This window comes from Plecotus auritus (assembly GCF_963455305.1).
Source record: "Plecotus auritus genome assembly, chromosome: 3".
Taxonomy (NCBI): domain Eukaryota; kingdom Metazoa; phylum Chordata; class Mammalia; order Chiroptera; family Vespertilionidae; genus Plecotus; species Plecotus auritus.
This window is the reverse complement of record NC_137772.1, coordinates 2,276,986-2,303,919: the sequence shown is the minus strand read 5'-3', so window position 1 is coordinate 2,303,919 and position 26,934 is coordinate 2,276,986. Positions and strand designations below refer to the sequence as shown.

The following is a 26,934-nucleotide window of genomic DNA, read 5'->3' as shown; positions in this document are numbered from 1 at the left end:
TCGGCGGGACCTTTAGGTGACGTTGAAACAGTGTGAGCGCTGATGGCGGCCTTATCTCACCGGATTTTGCGCGGGAAGTGACACGGCCCTGGTGGTTTTCGGTTGCAAGCAAGGAGGCCAGGAGGTGGCCCCGGCGGGGACCAGGGACGTACTTCTTTGTTTTTATTTTTTAATTTTAATTTATTTTGTTAATCCTCACTCAAGAGTATTTTTCTCATAGATTTCTTTAGAGCAGCGGTTCTCAACCTTTTTAATGCCATGACCCACAGGTGGAGAACCGCTAGCAGGGTCGCCTAAGACCGTCGGAAAACAAAGATGTTTCTTTTTTTTTTTTAATATATTTTATTGATTTTTTTACAGAGAGGAAGGGAGAGGGATAGATAGTCAGAAACATCGATGAGAGAGAAACATCGATCAGCTGCCTCCTGCACATCCCCCACTGGGGATGTGCCTGCAACCAAGGTACATGCCCTTGGCCGGAATCGAACCTGGAACCCTTCGGTCCGCAGGCCGACGCTCTATCCACCGAGCCAAACCGGTTTCGGCAAACAGAGATATTTCCATTACGATTCATAACAGTAGCAAAATTACAGTTATGAAGTAGCAACGAAAATGACTTTATGGATGGGGGTCCCCACCACAGGAGGAGCTGTGTTAAAGGGTCGCGGCGTTAGGACGGTTGAGAACCACCGCCTCAGAGGGAGAGGGAGAGACGGAGAGAGAAACACTGATGTGAGAGAGACACGTCGATGGGTTGCCTCCCGCTGGCGACCCACATGGGGCCGGGGATTGCACCTGCACCCGAGGCCCGTGCCTTTGACTGGAAGTAGAACCTGAGGCCCTTCGGTCTGAGGGCCAGGGGTCTAACCACTGAACACCCGGCCAGGGCCAGGGCCTACTTCTGGGGGTGACGGGGGCTCGCGGGGTGCGGTGGAGGCGTCCGAGCTGCGGAGGGGTGGAGCCGGCTGGAAGGGCAGGGTCCCTCGTCCTCCTTTCCCTGGGCACCGGCTGTGTGGGATTCGTCCCGGCTCTGTGCCTCCCCGTCGCCCCGTCTCCCCGACCGGCAGCCTCTGTGCCTGGCTTCAGCCCCTCACCCACAGGCAGGGCGTCTCCTCCATCCTAGTCCTCGGAGGCGGTGCTCCCCGGCCCGGAAGAGGGGGGCCAGGTGTCCACCTCGGTCAGAAAGTGACAAAAAAGCCTCCTTTCCCCTCAAAAAGGCTGGGCCGAGGGAGCAGGGGAACGGGGGGTGGGGTGGGGGAAATCCCTGGTGTGGCCGTGGCCGCCTGGGCCCCGGGAGCGGCCAGGGGTTGACCTGAGAGATAAGGATCTTCGGGGCCGGGAGTGACAGCCCCCAAGGTTACCCAGCTGTCCTGAGTGCAGGGATGTGGTGACTTAGAACAAACCGCAAAGCCCCCCCTTTCCGCCCCCGTCCGTGTGCAGCCCACAGTCCATGTGTGGCCCGCAGTCCGTGTGTGGCCCCCCATTCCTATGAGGCCCCCCGTCTGTGTGCGGCCCCCCATTTGTGTGCGGCCCCCCATCCCTGTATGGCTGGAGCGGTCGGGTCTTCCCGGCCGTCACGTCCTAGGTGGACGGGGAGCAAAGCCGACGATTCCCCGTCGGTGTCGGGCCCCCGGGTCGGGCCCTCTCTGAGAGAAGGCCCACAGGACAGCGTGTCCCTCCGTCCCGCGTGGTCACCTCGGTCCGTGCCCCGCAGGCACGAAGGAGGTCAGCGCCGGGGTGGACGAGCAGGGCGACATCTACCTGAGCTTCGACTGCCCTGAGGTGACGGACGCCTCCCAGTTCACCTGGTGCAAGGCCTACGAGGAGGTCGCCGACGAGGAGAGGTTCCGGGTGGAGACCGTCGGGGGCCAGTAAGTCGCACTGGCCGGTGGCGGCCGCGGTCCCTCGGACACGGGACGGGCGGGAACCCTGACGCCCGTCTGCTTGCCCGCAGCTCCAAGCTGTTCTTCAAGAACCCCGAGAAGGGCGACCTGGGGACCTACTCGGTGTCCGTGAGCGACACAGACGGGGTGTCGTCCAGCTTCGTGCTGGATGAAGCAGGTAAGGTGGGCGGGGTCAGGGGGCTCTTTCGAAGGCGGGCTCTGAGGCCCCAAAGGCTTGTTTCCTTGGGAAAAGGGGGTGTTTGTGGGGGCCCCCCTCTTTCCGCCCACTGTCCAGTAACGGGGGAAGGAGAAAACACACTGTGCACGTCTCCTGTGTGTGAAAGCCTCGAATGGCCGGAGCGGATCCCTCCCTCCCTCACAGGGAGGAGACGCCCGGGAGAGAGGACCGTCCCTCCGTTCACCGTGACCCGGGAGAGGCAGTGGCTTCCGTGGGTCGCCGGCCGAGCTCAGAGGCGGATTCGCGCTCTGCCTGGGCTCACTCACCTGTCCGACCCTCACCTGCCTGTTCTTCAGGGGAGGGCCAGCCGTACCGGCCCTTTAAAAAACAACAACACGTTTTTATTGATTTCAGGGAGAGGGAGGGAGAGGAAGATAGAGAATCAGTGATGAGAGAGAATCATGGATCGGCTGCCTCCTGCACGCCCCCCACTGGGCATGAGCCCACCTGTGTTCTGACCGGGAATCGAACCGTGACCTCCTGGGTCGTAGGTCGGTGCTTCCACCACTGAGCCAGGCCTGCCGGGCAGGGGACCGTTTCTGTCCGAGAACCGTCAGGGAGGCGGGCGGGCGGACGGGCAGCCGTGGGCAGGACCCTCGCGTCTCCACAGCTCTGAGGCCCAGGCCTGGGCTGCGATGCCCGCCCTCTGGCCGCCTTCGGTGGAGCAGCAGGCCCCTCAGCAGCTGCATCTTGGCTGGCCGTGCTGGGAGCTGGTCCTCAGGAGGCCTGACCCAGGACGGCTGCGGGGCGGAGGGGGGGCGGGTGAGGGGCAGGCCAGTGTCTGGGGCGGGAGGCTGCATTCTGGTGGCCGCGGGCACCTGCAGGGAAGTCGGGCGGCTCCTGCAAATTTCACAGGACTCAGCAGGGTAAGGGGGACCCCCTGTCTGCTTTCCGGGGTGCACTGTGAGCCGGCCCTGGATCCTGCTCTCCAAGCTGCCTCTTCTGACCCCAACGCAGTGGTCTTCAAATACCCCCAAACATCCTGAAAAAGTTCTGGAAAGCGCCCCTCTGCGCCGTTTCAGAGGTGACCGGTGACGTCTGAGCCTGAACTTCAGCTCGTTGCCAGGGATGATTTATCACATCCTTTTTTAAAAATATGTTTTTATTGATTTCAGAGAGGAAAGGAAGAGAGAGATAGAAACATCCATGATGAGAGAGAATCACTGATCGGCTGCCTCCTGCATGCCCCCCACTGGGGACTGAGCCCGCAACCCGGGCATGTGCCCTTGACCGGAATCGAACCCGGGACCCTTTAGTCCGCAGGCCGACGCTCTATCCACTGAGCCAGACTGGCTAGGGCTAGCGCATCCTTGATAGTGAGCACGGACGGTAGATAGACGTCAGGCGACAGCGGGGGCAGGCTCAGCTCCTTGTCTGTGGCCGTCCCTCCTGAGCCCTGATGGGGGGGGCGGGGGTCCAGCCGGACCAGACCAGCCCCAGGCTGCTCACCTCCGTCAGGAACAGCCTGGCTTCAGCGCTCAGGGCAGACACACGTGCTCACACGCGCCTTTGTGGCCAGATCTCCCTCTAAATCCCAGTTAGAGGGACGGCAGGGAGCACGGGAGGAAGGGGCAGGGAGGCGCGAGGGCGCTGGGACCTTCTGTCTTTGGGACTTGCCCCGGCCTCTCGGGGGCCTCTCAGGAGCAATGCGCTCTGCCAGAGGGAGGGCATCCTCGTGGTGACACCCTCGGTGGGACTCTGGGGCCAGAGACGCTGAGGGCGCTCAGAAGGGGGGCGGCAGCCGCCACCACCAGCCCCTTGGCAGCCAGGCCAACCCCAGGGCAGAGTTCCTGTGGAATTAGCAGACCTGGGAGCAGACCTCTCTGCTGGGACCCTACCCGGGCCCCACCCCACGCCCCTGCACCCCATGCCCCACCCCACGCCCCTGCACCCCATGCCCCACCCACATGCCACAGCCAGTCTGGCCCCGCCCACACATCCCGCCCACACCTGGCCCCGCCCACATGCCTTGCACCACACGCCCCACCCATACACCTGCCCACGCCTGGCCCCGCCCGCATGCCCTGCCCACCCCGGCCCCGCCCACACGCCCTGCCCACGCCCGGCCCCACGTGCCCCACCCCCGACCTGGGCCCTCGCGGGTCTGAGCGGGCCATAGGAAGTGGGCGCTGACTCCTGGGACAGCGCCGCCTCCTTTCCCTCCGCGGGGATCCCTTCGGTCCTCCGTTAAATGAGGTGGCTCTGCCGCTGGCAGCCTCCTAGCCGCGTGCACACGTGTGCACTGGAGTCCACGCCCACGGGCACGTTTCTCTTCCTTGCAGAGCTCGAACGTTTGATGGCGCTGAGCAACGAGATAAAAAATCCCAGTAAGTGAGCCGGGGGCAGCGGCTGCGCGGGGCGGGGCGGGGCGGGGCGGGGCGGGGTGTCCGGCTTTGGGTGGGAGGGGCCCCTTTCCGCTCAGCCCACAGGCTGGCCACCTGCTCTCTTAAAGCCAATGCCACTTTGACTGTCGCTCGTAGAAACGTTCGTGGCATTGCGAGAGTTTTGAATTTGGGGTTCAGGGTGGCTGCCGGGCCGAGGGGAGCCTCGGTTGCTGAATCCCACGGGACGCAGAGAGTGCACCCTCGGGGTCAGGGGACCCCCGAGAAGGCCGCCGGCACACATGCCCGCCCGCAGGGTCCGAAGGTGGGCCGCTTGGAGCGGGGCCTTTTGTTTCTGGGTTCACAGTCCCCTTCACCCCGGGGGCTCACTGCTGGGGAGTCTCCAGCAGCAGGACCTCCTTTGTGAGCGCTCCCCTCGCGGGCGCGCCCTGACGGCCCCTCCCCGCAGCCGTCCCGCTCAAGTCCGAGCTGGCCTACGAGGTCTTCGAGCACGGCCAGGTCCGCTTCTGGCTGCAGGCCGAGCAGCTGTCCCCCGACGCCAGCTTCCGGTTCGTGATCAACGACCGGGAAGTCTCCGACAGCCCGGTGAGTGCGTGTGTGAGTGTGCGCATGGGTGCCTACGTGTGTGTGTGTGTGTGTGTGTATGTGTGAGTGTATGTGAGTGTGCACACACAGGTGTATGCGTATATGTGTGAACATGTGTGAGTGTATATGTGAGTGTGTATGTGAGTGTGCACACACAGGTGTATGCGTATATGTGTGAACATGTGTGAGTGTATATGTGAGTGTATGTGAGTATGCACACACAGGTGTATGCATACATGTGTGAACATGTGTGAGTGTGTATGTGTGCATATGTGCACACGCGTGTGTGTGCCTGATTGTGCATTCATGTGTGTGAGTGTGTATGTGAGTGTATGTGAGTGTGCACGCACAGGTGTATGCATATATGCGTGAACATGTGTGAGTGTATATGTGAGTGTGCACACACAGGTGTATGCATATATGAGTGAACATGTGTGAGTGTATATGTGAGTGTGCACACACAGGTGTATGTGTATATGTGTGAGCATGTGCGAGTGTGTGTACATGTGCATATGTGCACGTGCGTGCGAGTGTGTGCCTGATTGTGCCTGCATGTGTGTGAGTGTGCATATGTAAGTGTGCATGCACACATGTGTGTACACGAGTGTGTGTATGTGTGCGTGTGTGCACATGCTTTTTTCTGTGTGTATGTGCAAGTGCATGTAGTGTGTGCCTGTGTGTGAATGTGTATGTGTGTGTACGTGTGAATGTATGTTGGTGCGTACATGTGTGTGAGTGTGTGTCAGTGTGAATATGTGTGAGTGTGTGTACGTGTGTGTTTGAGTGTGTGTGTGTGTGGTTGTGCCTGTGTGTGCGCACACGCACGTGCCCTGGCTCCCCAGTGGCCAGCTTTGCTTTGGTGAGTCCCTGGCTCAGGTGCCCTTGTGTGTGTCTGCGCCCCGTGTGGCCTGTGGAAGTCGGGGTGTGGAAGGCTGGCAGGATGAACGAGAGGCTTGGCTCTCGCGTGGGGGGAGGGCAGGTCTGGGTTAGACAGGAGATCTGGTCTTGGTGCAGGCCTGTGGGAACTGCACGTGGCCGTCTGTTCTGTTCGGAGAGGACCAGCTCGGTTTTGTGAGCAGGTTCGGGTTGCGGGTGGTGCCGCGGTGGCCCAGGGCGTTGATGCCGGCTGTGGCCGTGGAGAGCGTCCACGGAGGCTCTCTGCCCCTCCCCGGGTCCCGGTGGCTCTCCCGCAGCGCGGGGCAGAGCGTGGAGCGGCCGCGGAGCACGGACGGGCTTCCGCTCCTCTAACCCTGGCACCCGGGCCCCGCGAAGGCCAGCCTGGTGGGCGGGACTGTTGCTGTCCAGTGGTGAGCGTGGGGTCCCTGGAACCCCGTCCTTCCTCCTCTGCCCTGTTTCACCACGCCCCGTGTTCTGGGTCCCTGGCGGCCTGCACTCCCCGCTGAGCCCCAGACACCACGTCCACGTGTCCTGTGCACAGACATCCACGGAGCGCGTGGGGTGGCTTCGGTCACTCGGTGGCAGCCCCGCTGCTCCTCTGACCCGGCTCCCGTTCCTGTCCATTTCGGAGCTTAGACGAACGGTGTCGGGCAGAACCCTGGTGGACAGAGATCATGTGCCCCACCCCACGCGACCCAGACCCCTTAACGCTCGTGCGCAGCGGGCCCGGCTCACCTTCCTCCCGGGCAGGGAGGCCGACCGCGCAGCACCAGCGGGGCCAGGGCACGTGCGGTCTCCTCGGGCAGAGGTCTCGCCGTGAACGGGTGGAATTGGGTGGAAATGGGTGGAATTGCGCGTTCCCTGCAGAACCTCCTTCGATTTGAGTTTCCCGGCTGCTGCCGAGCGCTTGCCCCAAACGCCGCGGTCCCTGCCGCCTGCCGGCCCGGGCACGTGGCTGTGCTAGTCCACGTCCTTAGCCACTTCGGGCGACTGTGCTGTGGGAGCCGCATAAAGGCCCGTGACGCACCTTAGCCTCGTGGGGCTTCCCCTGCCTGGGGGCGAGGGCGGAGCCTCGTTACGCCTCGGACCCACACGTGGCTGCGGGGTCGCTGAGGAGCGAGAGGCCCTGTGCCGGGACCCCTCCCCTAGAGCCCCCCTCCCTCCTCACACCTCCCGAGAGCAGCTCCGGGCCTGGGCAGAGGCTGGCGGGAGCCCAACGTCACGCGAATGAGTTTGCGGGGAGTGCGGGAAGCGTAGGTGTGGGAAACGCACACGCCTTCCTCCTGCCTCTTCCAGAAAGATCTCTGTCCCTCCCAGAGGCTTCTTGCCCAGGTGGACGCCCGCTCGGAAGCCGTGGCTCAGGGGCCCGGGAGAGGAGGACGTGGCTGTGCGGGTGGCTGTGTGGTGGCTGCATGTGCGTCTGTGTTCTTTACCCCACGCGTTCAATGGTCTCAGGTTTGGTGCGTGTCTGGGGTGTGTGTGTCTGCTGGCCGCCCCTCCCCCATACACACAGGCCTGGGGGTTCCCCCGAGTGCACATTTGTGTCCGGTATTTGATGTCTGGTTCGCCAGTGGGTTTAGAGGATCCATTTCACTGTGCTTTCGTGTGTCCGATCCCGAGGTGTGAGCTGAGTTCGGGACGGGAGTCTCACTGGGGATTCTGTTTCCTCTGTGGCTTCCAGACGCACAAAATCAAGTGCGACAAGTCGACGGGCATCATCGAGATGGTGATGGACCAGTTCACCGCGGAGAACGAGGGCACCTACACGGTGCAGATCCACGACGGGAAGGCCAAGAGCCAGTCGTCCCTGGTCCTCATCGGAGACGGTAGGCCGCCGCGCGCGCCCGCGAGGGCATTCAGAGCCCGTTCCGTTGGCGGGAAAACGCATTTCATGTCCTCCCCTTCCTGTTGATGTAGCGTTCAAGGCTGTCCTGGACGAGGCTGAGTTTCAGCGGAAAGAATTTCTCAGGAAACAAGGTAGGCGTCGGCCTGCTCGCCCACGGGTAGCACGAAACCCGGGGTTAGGGTTTGAGTGTTTGGTTAGGCCAGTGGTCGGCAAACTGCGGCTCGCGAGCCACATGCGGCTTGCTAGCCGCGGTTTGCCGCTCTGTTGACGGATGAGTTTGCCGACCACTGACCTAGACTCTCGATTCCAGTAATTACAGGCTGTTGCTGTTCCTTGTGATTAAGCCCCTATTCCAGTGGTCGGCAAACTCATCCGTCAACAGAGGGGCAAACCGGCTCGCGAGCCGCATGTGGCTCACGAGCCGCAGTTTGCCGACCACTGAGTTAGGCCAATGCCACGAGGCCCAGTGGCCCGATGCGGTCTCGGTGGCCAGGGCTCGGACGTCTCGGCTCTAGACACTTGGGGCCTTTTCTGTCCTTCGCCCTTTTCCCAGGAACTTGGTGTTTTACTTAAAAACAGGGGAATGTTTTAACTTTTACATGTTTGAACTGCACACAGTCCCTGTTAAATGTATTGTTTTTAAACATGCATGCTCACTAGATACAAAGTAAAATGGATAAATTTTAGAGTCTGAAAATTAACGCAAGGGCTTACTTTTTATTTATTTTTTTAAAATATATTTTATCGATTTCAGAGAGGAAGGGAGAGGGAGAGAGAGAGAGAAACATCCATGATGAGAGGGAGTCATTGATCGGCTGCCTCGTGCACGCCCCCCACCGGGGATCGAGCCTGCAACCCGGGCATGTGCCCTTGACCAGAATCGAACCCGAGACCCTTCAGTCCGCTGGCTGACGCTCTATCCACTGACCCAGACCAGCCAGGGCAGGGCTTACTTTTTTAATGGGATTTTATGTGGGATTCCTTGCCTTTTGAAAAACATTAGAATATGGATTATAAAATATAACATTAAGACGTCCTTTTTAAGTTCGTTGTTTTTAGTTATTTTTATTTTTAATAGTAAAAAATATTTTACCCATTTCTACATTATGGACTTTTTATCTTTGTGGGATATATTTACTGGGAGAATTCAGTAGATACTTTCTGTGTCTGCCTTGCACGTCTGTGTTGAATGGGCCAATGACAGTGCTATTGGGTATGAATTACTTCTAGGTTCCCTTTAAGTAAACGCACTGTTTTAAAAGACAGATACACCCACGTTTGAGTTGAGAATATCCTGTGTGTCCGATGTGGCTAGGCCAAGCTGCGTCTTCTCCCACCTCCGTTCACCTCCGTTTTAAAGTGTTTCGCCCCGGCCGTCGGCCGCAGGCGGGCAGGTGCCTGGGAAGGAAGCGGGGTTCCGCCTTCTTTCCGAAGAGCAGAGGGGGCGGGACGGTGGCAGGAGAGTGAGCGTTCCGTGCACACGTCGGTTTCAGAGCCTAGAACCGGGCTTTCCCGGTTCATACTGAGCAGCTGCTTCCTTCTGCCTGACATGCACACAAGTACACACACACACACATGTTCACACACATGCATCACACACATACACTCACACACGTGTGCATGTACGCACATAATACAACACACATATGTACACACATGCAACACACATACACATTAACCTGCACACATATAGGTGCACACACACATTCACATAAACACACCCACACATGTTCACACATGAAACACACACGCACACACATGTTTACACGCATACATACACCCGTCCGCGCACACGTGCACACACATGTGCACACACACACACGTGTTACTGTGTAATGTAATTCCTTCTCACCCTGTCCCCCCAGGCCCGCACTTTGCCGAGTACCTGCACTGGGACGTCACCGAGGAGTGTGAGGTCCGCCTGGTGTGCAAGGTGCGCGGGGCCGGAAGGAGCGTGGCTCTCCCTCTGGGGGCGCCAGGGGCCTGCGGGGAGCTGGAGGGTGAGAGCGTGGTGCCGGGGCAGGCGGCACGCCCTGGGTCCCGCGAACGCTTCAGTTCTGGGACTGTCGGTGTCGCCTGGGAAGGAGACCCACCTCCACGGGGCCGACCTGGGTGAAGTGCCTCCCCGCCGTGGCGATGCGTCGGGATGTCACTGCCCAAGAAGCAGCCGCAGCCAGGGTCCTGGACCTCGGAGAACGTTCCACGCGGTGACCCACTTAACACGCACTGCGCACGGCTCGGCCCCATCACCGACATCGTGGTCGCCGCAGGCCCGTCTCCTCCAGGGGCTCGAGCAGGGCCCTTCCCGGGCAGGGCGAGGGCGTCCGCTTCAGAAGCCGGGCCTCAGAGATGCGTTTGCCACTATTCCAGCCATGGGCAAACTACGGCCCGCGGGCCGGATCCGGCTGTTCTATCTGGTTCTCTTGCTCTCCCCTCCGCTCCTTTACTTTGAATTTATATTAGTTCACACAAACACTCCATCCATGCTTTCGTTCCGGCCCTCCGGTCCAGTTTAAGAACCCATGGTGGCCCTCGAGTCCAAAAGTTTGCCCACCCCTGCACTATTCGGACCCGCGGCCTTTCCTCCCTAGAGGCGTTTTCCCTTGATTTTAGAGAGAGGGGACCGGGGAGGGCGGGAGGGGAGAGAGAGAGGGAGAGAAACGTCCATGTGAGAGAGGCACACGTCCACTGTTGCCTCCTGCACGCACCCGGACCAGGTACATGCCCTTGACTGGGAAGTGAACCCTGACCTTCGGGGCCACGGGCCGATGCTCTGACCGCGGGCACACAGCCGGGCAGGGCTGAGCTTCCGCCGGCCTCCGTCGAGTGTCTGATGGGCACGGAGTCCTGTGGAGGCCGGTGCGGGGACCACAGAGCCTCCTGCCCCACGAGCCGAGGGCTCACACCTGAACCCAGGCTCTGTGTCCCAGGTCGCCAACACCAAGAAGGAGACGGTGTTCCGGTGGCTGAAGGACGACGCCCTGTACGAGACGGAGAGCCCGCCGGACCTGGAGCGGGGCGTCTGCGAGCTGCTGCTCCCCAAGGTGCGGGGGCCCCTGTCCGGAGCCGCCGGGAGGGTCAGAAGGGGCTCTCGGGGGGCCGGCAGGCCCTGCCTGGTCTCCGGGTTGCAGCCGGCTTTCCGTGGTTTGCAAAGGAAACCTGTCAGCTGGGATTCCGTTTCATTTTATTTTTAAAATACGTTTTTATTGATTTCACAGAGGAGGGGAGTGGGGGAGAGAGAGAGAGAAACATCCATGATGAGAGAGCATCCTCGATCGGCCGCCTCTTCCTCTCCCCGCCCCGTCCCGCACTGGGGAGCGAGCCCGCAACCCGGGCCTGTGCCCTGACCAGGAATCGAACTGCGACCTCCCGGTTCACAGGTCGACGCTCAGCCCCTGAGCCGCCGGCCGGGCAGCCGGTGTCCCGTGTTACACGGTGACGTGCGTCTCGCCTACACCTGGGTGTGCTTCACTCGTAGTTGTCCAAGAAGGACCACGGGGAATATAAGGCGACCTTGAAGGACGACAGAGGCCAGGACGTGTCCACCCTGGAGATAGCCGGCAAAGGTACAGGGAGCCTGTCTGTCCCGCCGACGAGAAATCCGTCTACCTCCGGGGTGAGGCGTGCCCGGGCCCCCTGGCCCGCGTCCCGGGCTGTAGCTCGCACCGCGTCTTAGCAGCAGCCGCGGAAGAAACTGGGTTTGTCCTTCCGCTGCGCGTGGGGCGGGTGCCGCGTTCGGAGTCACGCGTGGTCGTCCTGTGGGTGGCCGCAGTGTCACCGTCGTCCCTCATCAGACAGCGAGTCTCATCCCAGGTCTGGCGCGGCCCGGGACGGGATCTGCGGGGAGGCGATTCCGTCACGGCGGGACGTAGCGGGGGGGGGGGGGGGGGGGGGCGAGACGTCCTTGTTCCTTGTTTACGACGGGGATCGGGCGGGGGGGTCTACCCCGCACCAGCATTCGTGGATACACATCGCCTCTTCAGTGTTTCACTTTTCAAACGCACGGGACCATGTCCCGTGTCAACTTAATGACCCGTGAGAAGGCCGCTCCCATACGATGACGTGTGGTAACCGTGTGTCTGCTCTCTCCGGCAGTGTACGAGGACATGATCTTGGCGATGAGCAGGGTCTGCGGTAAGTCAGTGCCGTCTCGCGTTGGGGTCACTGTCAGGGTGCGGGGGGGGGACCCAGGCGCCTGCCCGCCCTGTAGAGGCCCCGGCGCAGTGGCAGCGCAGCCAGCGGGCGGCGTCCGAGGGCTTCTCGGCGTTGCGTTTAGAGTTTGTTTTAGGAGCCGTGCTCCCGCCCCACACTCCCCGCGAGGGTGGGTGCCGCCGCGTCTCTGTGCTTTCCGTGTGAGCTGAGATGGAGAGGGTGGACCGAGGGGCCACGCAGCAGGAGGCGCCCCCTTAACCAGAGCTGGCAGGCCGGATGGGGGACCCCACTGGTTTTAATGGTTGTTTTCTTCCCTTTTGGTTAAATGGATTGGGGAGGTACTGATCGATGTGCGCATGCAGGTGTGTGTTCTGTTATGGGGTCTGTATTACACCCCGTGCCCCCATCCCAATGGGCCCACGGACTTCGCAGAATCTTAGGAGAGACCACGCGAGTGTCCCGGCGATAGGCCACATCCCTGGGGACGGGGCCGTGAGCTCTCCGTCACCCAGTGAGTTCCCAGCCAGCCGAGGGCCACCTGACCGCCGGGCCCCTCGGACGCTCCCGATGCCTGTAACTCACGTAGGATTCTCTCCTCATCGCCGCAGGCGCTCCTGACGCTGTCACTCCCCCCGTCCTTCACCTCGGCAGCTACTCCGATGTACAGGGTTCTCCAAAGGGGCCGCTCCCTAAGGGGCCAGGCTCACACGACACGCCTAGATCCTGAGTGTGGGTGGGACTCGGGAATGTCTAACCCAGCCGTGGGCAAACTACGGCCCGCGGGCCGGATCCGGCTGTTCTATCCGGTTCTCTTGCTCTCCCCCTCCGCTCCTTTACTTTGAATTTATATTAGTTCACACAAACACTCCATCCATGCTTTTGTTCCGGCCCTCCAGTCCAGTTTAAGAACCCATTGTGGCCCTCGAGTCAAAAAGTTTGCCCACCCCTGGTCTAGCCCGAGAGCGCAGAAGCCGGCTGATGGAGCGGGTGCCTTGGCACCAGAATGGGGACGGACTTCCTTCCGTGGGCGGCGTGGACGGTGGTCTGTCTGGTGAAACGTTGGTTAGAAAGAGTACAAGTGCCCCATGGCCTCAGGGTGAAGGCCCCGTACCGGTGCCGCTGACGTCAAAACCGGAAGGAGAGCGGGCCTCCTGGCCACCGCGCCTGGTCGGCCACGCTCTGGGGCTCGGGCTCCTGGGGTCTGGCCCCGCTGGCGGATGTCCTGCTGGCTTGGGACCCGGATCAGTGAACACAGCACTTCCCATGTCCCAGCGCAGTCCACACGCTTCCCCTCCTGTTCAACGCCGAGCTGCTAAGGGGCGGGCACCGTTCTCTCCTGACCGTGTTCAGCGGGGTCCGTCCAATGCAGGGGTGGGCAAACTTTGTGACTCGAGGGCCACAACGGGTTCTTAACCTGGACCGGAGGGCCGGAACAAAAGCATGGATGGAGTGTTTGTGTGAACTAATATAAATTCAAAGTAAAGGAGCGGAGGGGGAGAGCAAGAGAACCGGATAGAACAGCCGGATCCGGCCCGCGGGCCGTAGTTTGCCCACGGCTGGTCCAATGGTTCGGGCGTAGCAGGTGCTTGTTTGACGAATGACGGCGGCAGGGGACAAGCGTGAGGATCCGGGGCTGACAGGCAGATGCACGGGTGTGGGAGCGCGTCTGCGCTGGTGGGCAAGGACCTGCCTACAGCGCTGTCCCCCCCCGACGTGGTCCCGCTCACGTGGCTCCCCCTGATCACGTGGCTCCCTCTCACGTGGCTCCCCCTGATCACGTGGCTCCCTCTCACGTGGCTCCCCGATCACGTGGCTCCCCCCTGATCACGTGGCTCCCTCTCACGTGGCAGGGCTGTGTTTGAGATCTGAGTGTCTCTCTCGCTCTCTCTGCAGGCTTGTCTGCTTCTCCTCTGAAGATCCTCTGCACCCCAGACGGAATCAGACTGCAGTGTTTCATGAAATACTTCACCGAGGAGATGCGAGTGAACTGGTACCACAAGTAAGTCCCAGAGCTGTGGACGGGCCGTCCGAGGACCAGGGGCAGCCCTGTGCCCTCAGCCCCCGGAGTTCTGGAAAACAGGGGCAGGCCTGGCGTGGGGAGGGCGCGGCGGGGGCAGGAGGCGGGTACAGAAATGCCTGACTGGGTCCGAGGCCAGTTCCTTCACCCTGTGGGTGTGGACAGGGGGTGGTTCCCAGGGTGCCACGTGGCGTGGGCCCTCTGCGGAGAGCTGGTCCAGGGAGAATAAGCCCCAGGACCACACCCCAGAATGTCCGCCTGCTGCCTTCCCGGAGGCAGACTGCGGAGGCAGGACCGCGGGAAGCCCAGTGCTTACGATGGGAGAAGGGCAGCCGGGGAGGCCTGTGGGCGGAGCAGGCGTTGCTGTCCCGGGCACTCCCAGGCCTCCCCAGGTGGGGTGTCCCCTGGGAAAGCCCTCGTGACGTTCACGATGGTGACAGCACTCGCCCAGCCCGTGGGGGGCCGGCTCTTTCCCGCCACCCCCAGCTCATCCCCAACACTCGTCAGAGCTCCAGGTCTCCGGGAGAGGCCCGGGCGGGGCCACCAGGGCCTCAGGGGCACCTGCTGGGGGAGGAGGTGGGAAGCGCCTCCCCAGCGGTCTAACCCGAGGACATGGCGACGCTGTCAGCTCAGCTGTCAGCGGGGTCCGCGCGCCAGTGTCTTCAGCTCCTCCCTGGATCCAGCCCCGGTGCCTCCTCGTGTCTTTATGTAATTTTATTTTCAAGACATTTTTACTGATCTCAGAGGGAAAGGGAGAGGGAGATGGAAACATCAATGATGAGAGACAATCATGGATCGGCTGCCTCCTGCACGACGGAGATTAAGCCCACAACCCGGGCGTGTGCTCTGACCGGGAATTGAACCGTGACCTCCTGGTTCTAGGTCAGTGCTCAGCCACGGCGCCACGCCGGCCGGGCCTCCTCCCGCCTTTGGATGGGCCGTGTCCCTCCTGACCTTTCCCAGCAAACGCTGTGGCTGCGCGTACCCGCGTGGAGGCCATCACTCCTGTGGGCGGATGAGGGGGCAGCGCGGGGCCCTGCTGGGAGGACCGGGGCTCTGGGCCGCTCCTGTGGAGATCGGACGCCGGGCCCGTTGTCCCCCATGGGACGCTGGGCACGTGGACGGGGAGGTGTGCTGGTGTCTCGGGGCATCCGGGCTTTTCACGGCGAGGGACTCAGACTGGGGTCGGCATGGGCCCCAGCCCGAGGGGGCTCCTTTGGGAATGTGCTGGAGGCAGGGTCTTTTTGTTGTTAATCCTCACCTGAGGGTATTTCCCCCACTGCTCTGCAGAGAGAGTGAAAGGGAAGAAGGGAGAGGGAGAGGGAGGGGGAGGGGGAGGGGGAGGGAGAGGGAGAGGGAGAGGAGGGGGAGAGGAAGGAGAGGGAGGGGGAGAGGGAGGGGGAGGGGGAGAGGGAGAGGGAGGGGGAGAGGGAGAGGAAGAAGGAGAGGGAGGGGGGAGAGGGAGAGGAGAGGAAGAAGGAGAGGGAGGGGGAGAGGGAGGGGAGAGGGAGAGGAAGAAGGAGAGGGAGGGGGAGAGGGAGGGGAGAGGGAGAGGAAGAAGGAGAGGGAGGGGGAGAGGGAGGGGAGAGGGAGAGGAAGAAGGAGAGGGAGGGGGAGAGGGAGGGGAGAGGGAGAGGGAGAAGGAGAGGGAGGGGGAGAGGGAGGGGAGAGGGAGAGGAAGAAGGAGAGGGAGGGGGAGAGGGAGGGGAGAGGGAGAGGAAGAAGGAGAGGGAGGGGGAGAGGGAGAGGGAGAGGGAGAGGAAGAAGAGAGGAGAGGGAGAGGGAGAGAAGGAGAGGGAAGGGGAGAGGGAGGGGAAAGGGAGAGGAAGAAGGAGAGGGAAGGGGAGAGGGAGGGGAAAGGGAGAGGAAGAAGGAGAAGGAGGGGGAGGGGGAGAGGAAGAAGGAGAGGGAGAGGAGAGGAAGAAGGAGAGGGAGGGGGAGAGGGAGAGGAAGAAGGAGAGGGAGAGGGAGAGGGAGAGGGAAGGGGAGAGGGAGGGGAAAGGAGAGGAAGAAGGAGAGGGGGGGGAGAGGGAGAGGGGGAGGGAGAGGGAGAGGTGGAGGAGGAGGAGGGGGAGAGGGAGGGGGAGGGAGAGGAGGAGGGAGAGGGAGAGGGGGAGGAGGAGGGGGAGAGGGAGAGGGAGAGGGAGAGAGAGGGAGAGGGAGACGGGGAGGGAGAGGGAGAGGGGAGAGGGGGAGGAGGAGGGAGGTGGAGAGGGAGGGGGAGGGAGAGGAGGAGGGAGAGGGGGAGGAGGAGGGAGGGGGAGAGGGAGGGGGAGGGAGAGGAGGAGGGAGAGGGAGAGGGGGAGGAGGAGGGGGAGAAGGAGAGGGAGAGGGAGAGAGAGGGAGAGGGAGACGGAGAGGGAGAGGGAGACGGGGAGGGAGAGGGGGAGGGAGAGGGAGAGGGGAGGGGGGAGGAGGAGGGAGGGGGAGAGGGAGGGGGAGGGAGAGGAGGAGGGAGAGGAGAGTGGGAGGAGGAGGGAGGGGGAGGGAGAGGGAGAGAGGGAGGGAGAGAGGGAGAGGGAGAGGAAGAAGGAGAGGGAGGGGGAGAGGAAGAAGGAGAGGGAGGGGGAGAGGAAGAAGGAGAGGGAGGGGGAGAGGAGGGGGAGAGGGAGAGGGAGAGGGAGAGGGAGAGGGAGGGGGAGAGGGAGAGGGAGAGGAAGAAAGAGAGGGAGGGGGAGAGGGAGGGGGGAGGGGAGAGGGAGGGGGAGGGGGAGGGGAGAGGATCGACTGGTTGCCTCCTGCATGCGTCCCTCCGGGGTCAGGGGGCCAGCCCGCAGCCCGGGACGTGCCCTTGACTGGGAGTCGCACCTGCCACCCCTCCGTGTGGGCCGACACTAACGGCCGAGAGCGCCGGCCGGGGCTGGGATCTGCCCTTCGTAAGGCTGGAGGACATTCCACCGGGTTTGGCTTGTCCGTCCGGCACCGGCGTTGTGTCACCGGCCGGCCGCTCACCTGGTGCCGTGGCCCTGCTGTCACCCGCTCTGGGTTTAGATCCAGAAATGCAATTGCTAGATCACATGTAATTAAAAAAAGTTTTTTGAGGAAAAAATGCCATACTGCATCGAGTCCTTTTTTAAAGATATATTCTTATTGATTTCAGAGAAGAAGGGAGAGGGAAAGAGAGAAACATCCATGATGAGAGAGGATCATCGACCAGCTGCCTCCTGCACGCCCCCCACTGGGGATCGAGCCCGCAACCCGGGCGTGTGTCCTGACCGGGAATGGAACTGTGACCTCCCGGTTCCTAGGTCGATGCTCAACCCCGGAGCCACGCTGGCCGGGCTGCATAGAGCATTTTAGAGTCCGTTATGTTATGGCCCATAGCAATCCATCTTTAAAAACTGTGTTTAATCTCAGAAGGTTTTTGGGTCTGAGCGCCGGGTGTAGAGAATAAATTACTAACACCCCGAAGAGCCCGTCCCGACAGAGGCACTGGCCAGTCAGACATGGCTTCGGCCCACGCCGGCCGCTGCCCCTCGGGGACTTGCGTGTGACGGAGATGGGGATTCACACACGTCCCGTTGCCTTTCCTTGTCCAAGAGACGCTAAGATCGCGTCCAGCGAGCACCTGCGGGTGGGCGGCAGCGAGGAGATGGCCTGGCTGCAGATCTCCGAGCCCACGGAGAAGGACAAAGGGAAGTACACCTTCGAGATCGCCGACGGCACCGACAACCACCAGCGCTCGCTCGAGCTGTCGGGCCAAGGTCAGCGTCCTCCCCGGCAGCTCGGGCCTGGCGAGTGGACATGCGTGTGGCATGCGGGCAGGGAGGCCCTCTGGCGCGGTGATTTCCACCGGGGGACTCGGTTTCTGAATCAGCGGCCCCTTCGCGTGCCGCCGGGCGGTGTTCCTCGGGCAGGGGCGGCGCGGGCACGCGGGCCGGGGAGCCGTTCGTGACGCGGACGTGTTTCCTTGCAGCCTTCGACGACGCCCTGGCGGAGTTCCAGCAGCTCAAGTAAGGCTCGCGCGCGGGTTAGGACGCCGCCGTCCAGGGCTCCGGGGCCTCGCGGTTATTTTGGCCGAGGGACCTCGCTGGGCGCCCCGGGGACCCGAGGCCTGTCCATCCCCGGGCGCTGGGGTGCGAGGGGCAGTTTGAGCCGCTCTGTGCGGACGGCAGGCGCGCTTCCACACGTGAACGTGTCTGGCAGCCTGGAGTTGTGGGAACCCTGTGTGGTTTCAATGAGTAAAGTGATGAATTTCTTTTTTTTAAATATATTTTTACTGATTTCAGAAAGGAAGGTAAATGGAGAGAGAGAGAGAAACAACAATGATGAGAGAGAATCATGGATCGGCTGCTTCCTGCATACCCCCTACTGGGGATGGAGCCTGCAACCCGGGCCTGTGCTCTGACGGGGAGTCGAACCCGGGACCTCCTGGTTCATGGGTCAACGCTCAACCACTGAGCTACGCCAGCTGGGCAGTAACTTCAGATTCCTAAGTGTGTATGAATTTTAGAGCATCCCCCACACAACAGCCATTGGCCAGCACCAGGTCATTCCGTGAATATCTGTTCATGGATGGATGGGTGACCAGGAACAGTGAGAAACCAGCATCTTCCCAAAGCTCTAAAATGCGCCAGTGCAACCTAGGAATTCATCGAGAAAAGAAATTTCTGTGACTCTGAGTCTGAATGTAAACTGTGCATCTCAGCAGCTGAAAGACGGGGTGTCCCCCTCTCGAAAGGGCAGCGGGGCATCGGGAAAGGCGTGTCCTCCCGAGAGAAAGCAGGCGACCCCCACCCCCCTGCTCCCCAGCCGACCCCTCCCCCGTAGCAGGCGTCCCCCACCCCCCTGCTCCCCAGCCGACCCCTCCCCTGTGGGATGTGTGTGGGTGCGTTTCCTCACAACTCTCTTCTGCTCTCTCCTCCCCGCCGACGTCCAGGGCGGCTGCTTTTGCAGAGAAGAGTAAGTACGGGCGATGGGAACAAGGGCCTTTGCTGTGGGAGGGCAGCGGCCACGCCTTAGAGTGTCATCCTGTGTGTTGGGTGACAAAGGGCAGAGTGGCTCGCTCCCATTGGGCACCCTCCATGCCTCTCCCCACCTGCCCTCCTCACCCCTGCCCTCCTCCCCCCTGCCCCCTCACACCTTCCCTCCTCACCCCTGCCCTCCTCACCCCTGCCCCCTCACCCCTGCCCTCCTCAACCCTGCCCTCCTCACCCCTCCCCTCCTCAAACCTGCCTCCTCACACCTCCCCCCTCACCCCTGCCCTCTCCCCACCTGCCCTCCTCACCCCTGCCCTCCTCACCCCTGCCCTCCTCATCCCTGCCCCCTCACACCTTCCCTCCTCACCCCTGCCCTCCTTACCCCTACCCCCTCACCCCTGCCCTCCTCACCCCTGCCCCCACCCCCCTGCCCTCCTCACCCCTGCCCTCCTCAACCCTGCCCCCTCCCCCCTGCCCCCTCACACCTTCCCTCCTCACACCTTCCCTCCTCACACCTGCCCCCTCACCCCTGCCCTCCTCACCCCTGCCCTCCTCACACCTTCCCCCTCAAGGGGGAAGGTTTTGGAGACGGGCCGGTGTGTGGGGGGCCAGGGATAGGGGTCAGGAGGAGGAGACAGGACTGGGGAGCTGACAGGCCACGCCCTTGCTGGGCTTCCCGGGAAAGGCAGGCGGGACACTCAGGGCAGCTGGATCGCACCGTCTGGGGGCTTTGGGCTGTGGGCATGGCCCCTGGTCGCCCGGCACCTGGCCCTGGTCTCAGGCTCTGGGTGGCTGGTGGGTGGATCGCAGGTCCCCCAGGTCCCCCAGGTCCCCCAGGCGTCCAGGTCCCCCAGTTCCCCAGGCCCCCCAGGCCCCCCAAGTCCCCCAGGTCCCCAGGCGTCCAGGTCCCCCAGTTCCCCAGGCCCCCCAGGCCCCCCAAGTCCCCCAGGTCCCCAGGCGTCCAGGTCCCCCAGTTCCCCAGGCCCCCCAGGCCCCCCAAGTCCCCCAGGTCCCCCAGGCGTCCAGGTCCCCCAGGCGTCCAGGTGCCCCAGGTCCCCAGGTCCCCCAGGCATCCAGGTCCCCCAGGTCCCCCAGGCCCCCCAAGTCCCCCAGGTCCCCAGGCGTCCAGGTCCCCCAGTTCCCCAGGCCCCCCAGGCCCCCCAGGCCCCCCCAAGTCCCCCAGGTCCCCAGGCGTCCAGGTCCCCCAGTTCCCCAGGCCCCCCAGGCCCCCCAAGTCCCCCAGGTCCCCAGGCGTCCAGGTCCCCCAGTTCCCCAGGCCCCCCAGGCCCCCCAAGTCCCCCAGGTCCCCCAGGCGTCCAGGTCCCCCAGGCGTCCAGGTGCCCCAGGTCCCCAGGTCCCCCAGGCGTCCAGGTCCCCCAGGCGTCCAGGTCCCCCAGGCGTCCAGGTCCCCCAGGTCCCCCAGGCGTCCAGGTCCCCCAGGCGTCCAGGTCCCCCAGGTCCCCAGGTCCCCAGGCCCCCCAGGTCCCCCAGGCGTCCAGGTCCCCCAGGTCCCCAGGCCCCCCAAGTCCCCCAGGTGCCACAGGTGTCCCAGGTCCCCCAGGCGTCCAGGTCCCCCAGGTCCCCAGGCCCCCCAGGCCCCCCAAGTCTCCCAGGTCCCCCAGGCGTCCAGGTCCCCCAGGTCCCCAGGCCCCCCAAGTCCCCCAGGTGCCACAGGCGTCCCAGGTACCCCAGGCGTCCCAGGCGTCCAGACCCCTTTCCCTGCGAGACTGCGTTATAGCCGGGCCTCTTCCCCTAGTTCAGCCCCGGGTGCCCCTCCTGCGCCCTCAAAGCCCCGCTCACACCCACGACCCTCCGAGCCCCCCCTCAGGTGCCGCCCCCCACCGAGTGGCTGTGTACACCTGCACGCAGCCGGAGCTCCGCGGGGGCCGGAGAAGGGAGGACACCCTGCTGCTGGGTTTCTCAGCCGAGTCCCCTCCGTTACAGATCGTGGCAAGGTGATCGGTGGTTTACCTGACGTGGTGACCATAATGGAAGGCAAGGTAAGGACAGACGGCAGGACCCCGGGACGCATGCAGCCCCGCAAAGGGCCACGCGGAGCTGGGGGCGCGTGCCTGCCACTCAGCCTCCAGGGGACTGGCTCCCCACCCGCTCCTGCTTGGCCCGCTGCCTCTGGTGACCCTTGTGCTAATATCTGAGCCTGCAAGCCACACCTGGTCCTGTGCCGGGGTCCACCGAGGTCTGGGCCCTGGTCCTGGGCTGGTGAGGGGGGGCGGTGGCCAAGGTTGGGGATGCCACACCCACGCCCACAGGACGCACCTGCCTGTGTGAAGGTGGGAGCCGCCCTCGGCGCCTGTGGAACCCCCTCAGGCTCAAGGCCCTTTGGAACGTGACTGGGCACAGCTTGCCGAGTGTTAATGGGTCCCTGTAGGTGGGGTTGCTGACGTCCAGCCGCACCGCACCCCTCCGGCGCCTCAGCTCTAGCTCAGGGTCTCGGGACACAGAGCGGGGAGGACTTCATTTGCTCAACGCAAAGGTGTCGGCCCTGCTCCTGGGCCGCTGCCGAGCCCATGCGAGGCCGAGCAGCCCTGGGCTCAGGGTGGAGCCGCTGGGACACTCACAGCAGCCCTGGGCTCAGGGTGGAGCCGCTGGGACACTCACAGCAGCCCTGGGCTCAGGGACACTCACAGCAGCCCTGGGCTCAGGGACACTCACAGCAGCCCTGGGCTCAGGGACACTCACAGCAGCCCTGGGCTCAGGGACACTCACAGCAGCCCTGGGCTCAGGGACACTCACAGCAGCCCTGGGTTCCGGCGGGTTTGGCTCAGTGTCCACATGGTTGCTGTGCCTGACTTGCTCTAAGTCCATACATTCTCTGGGTTTTCCAGGGGGCCCCTGGGTCCGAATAGGGAGGAAATTGGGAAACATGCTAAAACATCTGTAAAACGTGGATATATTTGATGACTTCCAAATCTTTAGCCAGCTTAGGCCAGGGCTGGGGAAGGTCCCGCCAGCGGGCCGTATAAGGCTCTCGAAATCATTTGGTCTGGCCCTGCTGAGGCGGCGTTAGGGGCGAGCTAATGAAATGTCTGACCCAACACAGAAGGCTCATGGTTAAGTGGATAATGTTGTTAGGCCCTCGAGGGATGTTGTAAATATCCAGACGGCCCTCGGCAGGAAAAACGGTCCCCATCTCAGGCGTGGGCCCTGGGTTACAGCTGAGGACGAATAGAAGGAATTGCCACGGGTTTTCCTCCCGAGCTGTCGCATGAAACTGCCCTTGTTTGCATCCTGCTGTTTGGGGACCCCTGGGGTCCGGCGTGGTGCTCCCACGTGTAAAGAGCATGTTGACTCAATGGATGATGTAAAGGACCATGATGAGGGTCAGTGCCCTTCAGAGGGAATCTGACCTTCGTCTTCCTCCCTCTGCCCCCTTCCCTCCCGAAGACCTTGAACCTGACGTGCACGGTGTTTGGAAACCCCGACCCCGAGGTGGTGTGGTTCAAGAACGACAGGGACATCGAGCTCGGCGAGCACTTCTCCGCGAAGGTGGAGCAGGCCAAGTACGTCAGCATGAGCATCAAGGGCGTGACCTCCGAGGACTCGGGCAAGTACAGCATCCACGTCAAGAACAAGTACGGGGGCGAGAAGATCGACGTCACGGTCAGCGTGTACCAGCACGGGGAGATGATCCCCGAGGTGCAGCCGCCCCAGCAGGCCACGCCCAAGCTCATCCCCGCCTCCGCCTCCGGCCAGGCCCAGTGAGGCGGGCGCCCCCCCGTCAGCGTGCTGTGTGCCGTGCCCAACGCGCGTCGCCGGCTGAGTGACCCCACGCGTGGCCGGAGAGCGAGCCTGCGCCACGCGTGTTCAGCTTTGGCATTTGCTCAGTCTAGTGTAGGGCCCTCGGGGCGGGAAGCCAAGGGTTGTGTGTGGTGTCCTGTCCGCGCCCCGGGGTGGACCCCAGTGCCAACAGGACCCAGCACCCCGGCTCCTGGCTGGAGCCCTGTCTGCTGTGCTACCGCCACTGTGTTTTCTCCTGCTCCCGACTAATAAAACTTGACGAGGCGACTTGTGGTGGTTCTGTGGCGCCTGGTCCTACCTCACTACCTCCGCTTCCGCCCTTCCGTTACGATGGTCGGGCAGGGTTGCAGCCCGCAGGGAGGTCCCTCCAAGGCCTGGCCCCTCAGGGCTTGGGGACAAGGTGACGGAGCCTGGCTGGAGGGGCTCCCGCAGAATGAGGGGCTCCCCCCTAGGAAGGGGGCCACCTGTGCAGACTGAGAAACACTGAGTGGTTCTTGCATTGCGGGTTCAGAGGTCTCTGTGAGGAACACGAAATGCATAGATGGCCACATTCTTGCTTTTCTTTACAAAAATCATTTTTTATTTTTCCGTTACAGTTGATATACCATGTTATATTAGTTTCAGGTGCACACCCCAGCGATTAGACATGACATAGCTTACTAAGCGATCATCCTGATAAATCTTACACTCTCTGACCCTGTATATACCTATTAGAATACTAGAGGCCTGGTGCACGAATTCATGCACAGATGGGGTCTGGCTGGCCCGCCCCCATCTGGGCCGATTGGCCCAGTCAGCCAGGGGGAGGGGCTGTGGGTGATTGGCGGGGGGTAGTTGGCCGGCTGTCCCCACCCCCTGGTCGAACTCCCGGTTGAACTCCTGGTTGAGGGGACAATTAGCATATTAGGCTTTTATTATATAGGATTATTACTATATGCCCTGTCCTATATTTCATATTCCCATGACTCTTCTGTAACAACCAATTTGTACTTCTCAATCCCTTTATCTTTTTCACCCATCCCCCCAACCTCCCTCCCATCTGCTAACCATCAAAATGTTCTGCTTGCTCCTTTATTTATTTATTTTTTTAAATTATTTTTGTTTAATCTTTTTTTTTTAAATATATTTTATTGATTTTTTACAGAGAGGAAGGGAGAGGGATAGAGAGTTAGAAACATCGATGAGAGAGAAACATCGATCAGCTGCCTCCTGCACACCCCCTACTGGGGATGTGCCCGCAACCAAGGTACATGCCCTTGACCGGAATCGAACCGGGACCTTTCAGTCCGCAGGCCGACGCTCTATCCACTGAACCATACCGGTTAGGGCTATTTTGTTTTTTAGATTCAGTTGTTAATATGTACTTATTGCCATTTTATTGTTCATATTTTTAATCTTTCTTTCCCCTTCTTCTTCTTAAAGAATACCCTTCAACATTTCATATAATACTGGTTTGGTGGTGACAAACTCCTTTAGCTTTTTCTTATTTGTAAAGCTCTTTATCTGACCATCAATTCTAAATGATAGCTTTGCTGGGTAGAGTAACTTTGGTTGTGGGTTTTTGCTTTTCATCATTTTGAATATTTCTTGCCACTCCCGTCTGGCCTGCATAGTTTCTGTTGAGAAATCAGCTGACAGTCGTATGGGTGCTCCCTTGTAAGTAACTAGCTGCTTTTAAGATTCTCTCTTTGTCTTTAGCCCTTGGCATTTTAATTATGATGTGTCTTGGCATGGACCTCTTTGGGTTCCTCTTGTTAGGGTCTCTCTGAAATTCCTGGACTTTGATGTCTATTTCCTTCACCAAGTTAGGGAAGTTTTCTGTCATGATTTCTTCCATTAGGTTTTCAACATCTTGCCCCCTCTCTTCTCCTTCGGGCACCCCCAGAATGTGAATATCGGTACGCTTGAAGTTGTCCCCGGGGCTCCTTTGGCTAACTTCACTTTCCTGCATTCTTTATCGTTTTGCTGTTCTGTTTGGGTGCTTTTTGCTTCCTTTTATTCCAAATCACTTGGCTTCATCTACCCTGCTGTTGGTTCCTGGTCAGTTCTCCTCCTTCTCAATTAGTGTATGCTCCATTTAGGACTGATCCTTTTGTATGCTGCCGATGTTCTGAGTTCACTGAGCACCCTTATAACCAGTGTTTTGAACTCTGCCTCTGGTAGATTGCTTGTCTCCAGTTTGCTTAGCTTATTTTTTTCTGGATTTTTTTCTTCTTTCATTTGGGACATGTTTCTTGGTCTCCTCATCTTGGCACCTACCAGTGTTGTTTGAAGGTGGAGCTGCTCTGTCTCCCGGGCTTGGTAGGGTGACCTTGTGTAGTAGGTGTCCTGTAGGGTCCAGTGGCATAGCCCCCCTGATCACCCCAGCGGGGCACTCCAGGTGTGCTCCCCATGTGGGCTGGTCACCCTCCTGTTGTAGGTGTGATTACTGTTGGCACGGCAACGGGAGGGATTTGCCCCAAGGCCAATCAGATGTAAGGACTGGCTGTGACCACTGACCTTTGACCACTGTGGAGGATCAGCTGTGCAGGGGCCCACTCCGCAGAGCAGGACGTAGCAGGCTCTGGTGTTTGCTGAGTCCGCCCCTTGGGTGTGTCTCTTGGGGAGGTGGTTGGGTGGCGCCACCATGTGATCTGAAGCTGCCCACTGGGTTTGGTGGCTCTGGGGCTCCCCAGGGGGTGCGGACCAAGTTCAGTCACCACCTGTTCTACCCAGGGACACCTGGCATGAGCCACACAGCGATCCGCAGATGGCTGCTGCTTGTGCTGGACTTGGAGGTGCCCAGGTGAGGCCACGGTGCAAACCAAGGCAGCTGCTGCCACTGCCAGGCCTGGGGCCCCTTAGCCAGAGGCACAGGGCACACGGAGGCCACATGCTGGTTATTGGAGAGATTTCAGGAAAATCTGAAGCGTGAGCCAAGATAGGCCATTTGTATGGAGAAGCTTGGGTGGGCCTGCAAGGGGGTGGGACAGGGTCTCAGGGAATCACTAGGGTGGGGCACACAGTGCGAGCCAGGTTGATGGCGACTCAGATATGGTGCCCACCTGTGGGCTCTGTGGGAGTGGGGGAGGCTCCCAGAGGAACACGGCGCCCTCACCCTGATGCCAGATAATCCAGCGTCTCCCCGTGTGTCCCTTTGAGCTGCTGTCCCAGTGCTGGAGCTCAGAGGGAGTGAGTCCAAGTAAGTCCATGTGCCGGCCCTTTAAGCGGAACACCTGGGATTCCAGGAGCCTCCGCCTCCCTCAGCCTTCACCCCTGTTGGGTTGTACCGCTGGAAGTCAAGGGACTTCTCTTCCTGACACCGGAACCCGGGCCGGGAGGGCTGGCGTGGGGCTGGGACCCCTCGTCCTTCCGGGGGGACCTCTGCCGCCGAGATCCCCTCCCGGGCGTGGGACCAGCCGTTCCTCCTCCCACCTACCTGCCCGCCTCCAGGTGGCTGATGTTTTTTCTTTTTGTAATCCTCACCTGAGGCTATTGCCCCATTGATTCCTAGAGAGAGTGGGAGAGAAACTTCCCCGTGAGCGGGACACACTGAGTGAGTGCCTCCCACACACGCCCCACCCAGAGCTGGGGAACCTGCAACCCGGGGACGTGCCCGTGTCTGGGAATCAAATCCACGGCCCTTCTAACCCCTGAGTACCCCAGCCAGGGCTGGCTGCTGCTTTACATCCGCGGTGACGGGCCTTCGGCTCAGCCAGGTTCCAGGCGGTTCCGGGTGGGGGTGGCTCTGTGGGGCAGTGGTGTGTTGGTGTGGTTGTGGGAGGAGGCGAGTCCTGTGTGTATCCACACCGCCGCCTTGTCCGGAAGCGGAAGCGGCGTCCTTCCTAAGGGTTCTTGAGTTCGAGGGGCCTCGGACAAGAAAGAGAACACCTTCGGGATGCCCACGGCTGCGGCCACGGAGGGAGAGCTAACACTCAGCTGGACCTCGGTCTCCGCAAAATTTAAAAAATGGATATCCTTCCTTTCGCTTATCCTGTCTGCCACCGTTTTCCTCCCTTCTTGGTAAAGAGGCTGAAGTTCTCTGGCATAGGAACCCCATTGCCAAGTTTTAGTTTTGTGTTAAACACGTGGCTGTATCTCAGGAAAAGCGTGGGGGGCGCCCTGACTGGTGTGGCTCAGTGGATAGAGCGTCGGCCTGCGGACTGAAGGGTCCCAGGTTCGATTCCGGTCAAGGGCATGTACCTTGGTTGCGGGCACATCCCCAGTGGGAGGTGTGCAGGAGGCAGCTGATGGATGTTTCTAACTTTCTATCCCTCTCCCTTCCTCTCTGTAAAAAATCAATAAAATATATTAAAA

General features: G+C 61.2%; 1 protein-coding gene across 5 annotated transcripts in view; it reads left to right on the top strand.

Annotated features, from left to right (window-relative positions):
• The window catches only part of MYOM2 (myomesin 2), a 104,244-nt gene extending 81,339 nt beyond the window's left edge, over positions 1 to 22,905 (top strand). For all 5 annotated transcript variants that reach the window (XM_080662028.1, XM_080662030.1, XM_080662026.1 and 2 more), the window contains 16 exons: positions 1,715 to 1,871; positions 1,955 to 2,061; positions 4,404 to 4,448; positions 4,912 to 5,048; positions 7,627 to 7,771; positions 7,863 to 7,922; positions 9,657 to 9,724; positions 10,722 to 10,835; positions 11,270 to 11,357; positions 11,887 to 11,925; positions 13,837 to 13,942; positions 17,501 to 17,664; positions 17,877 to 17,913; positions 18,840 to 18,862; positions 20,824 to 20,879; positions 22,285 to 22,905. In XM_080662028.1, the coding sequence (XP_080518154.1) occupies positions 1,715 to 1,871; positions 1,955 to 2,061; positions 4,404 to 4,448; positions 4,912 to 5,048; positions 7,627 to 7,771; positions 7,863 to 7,922; positions 9,657 to 9,724; positions 10,722 to 10,835; positions 11,270 to 11,357; positions 11,887 to 11,925; positions 13,837 to 13,942; positions 17,501 to 17,664; positions 17,877 to 17,913; positions 18,840 to 18,862; positions 20,824 to 20,879; positions 22,285 to 22,602 (1,664 nt within the window). In that variant the 3' untranslated portion in view covers positions 22,603 to 22,905. The remainder of the gene's footprint in view (positions 1 to 1,714; positions 1,872 to 1,954; positions 2,062 to 4,403; positions 4,449 to 4,911; positions 5,049 to 7,626; positions 7,772 to 7,862; positions 7,923 to 9,656; positions 9,725 to 10,721; positions 10,836 to 11,269; positions 11,358 to 11,886; positions 11,926 to 13,836; positions 13,943 to 17,500; positions 17,665 to 17,876; positions 17,914 to 18,839; positions 18,863 to 20,823; positions 20,880 to 22,284) is intronic.
• The last annotated feature ends 4,029 nt before the right edge of the window (positions 22,906 to 26,934 follow it).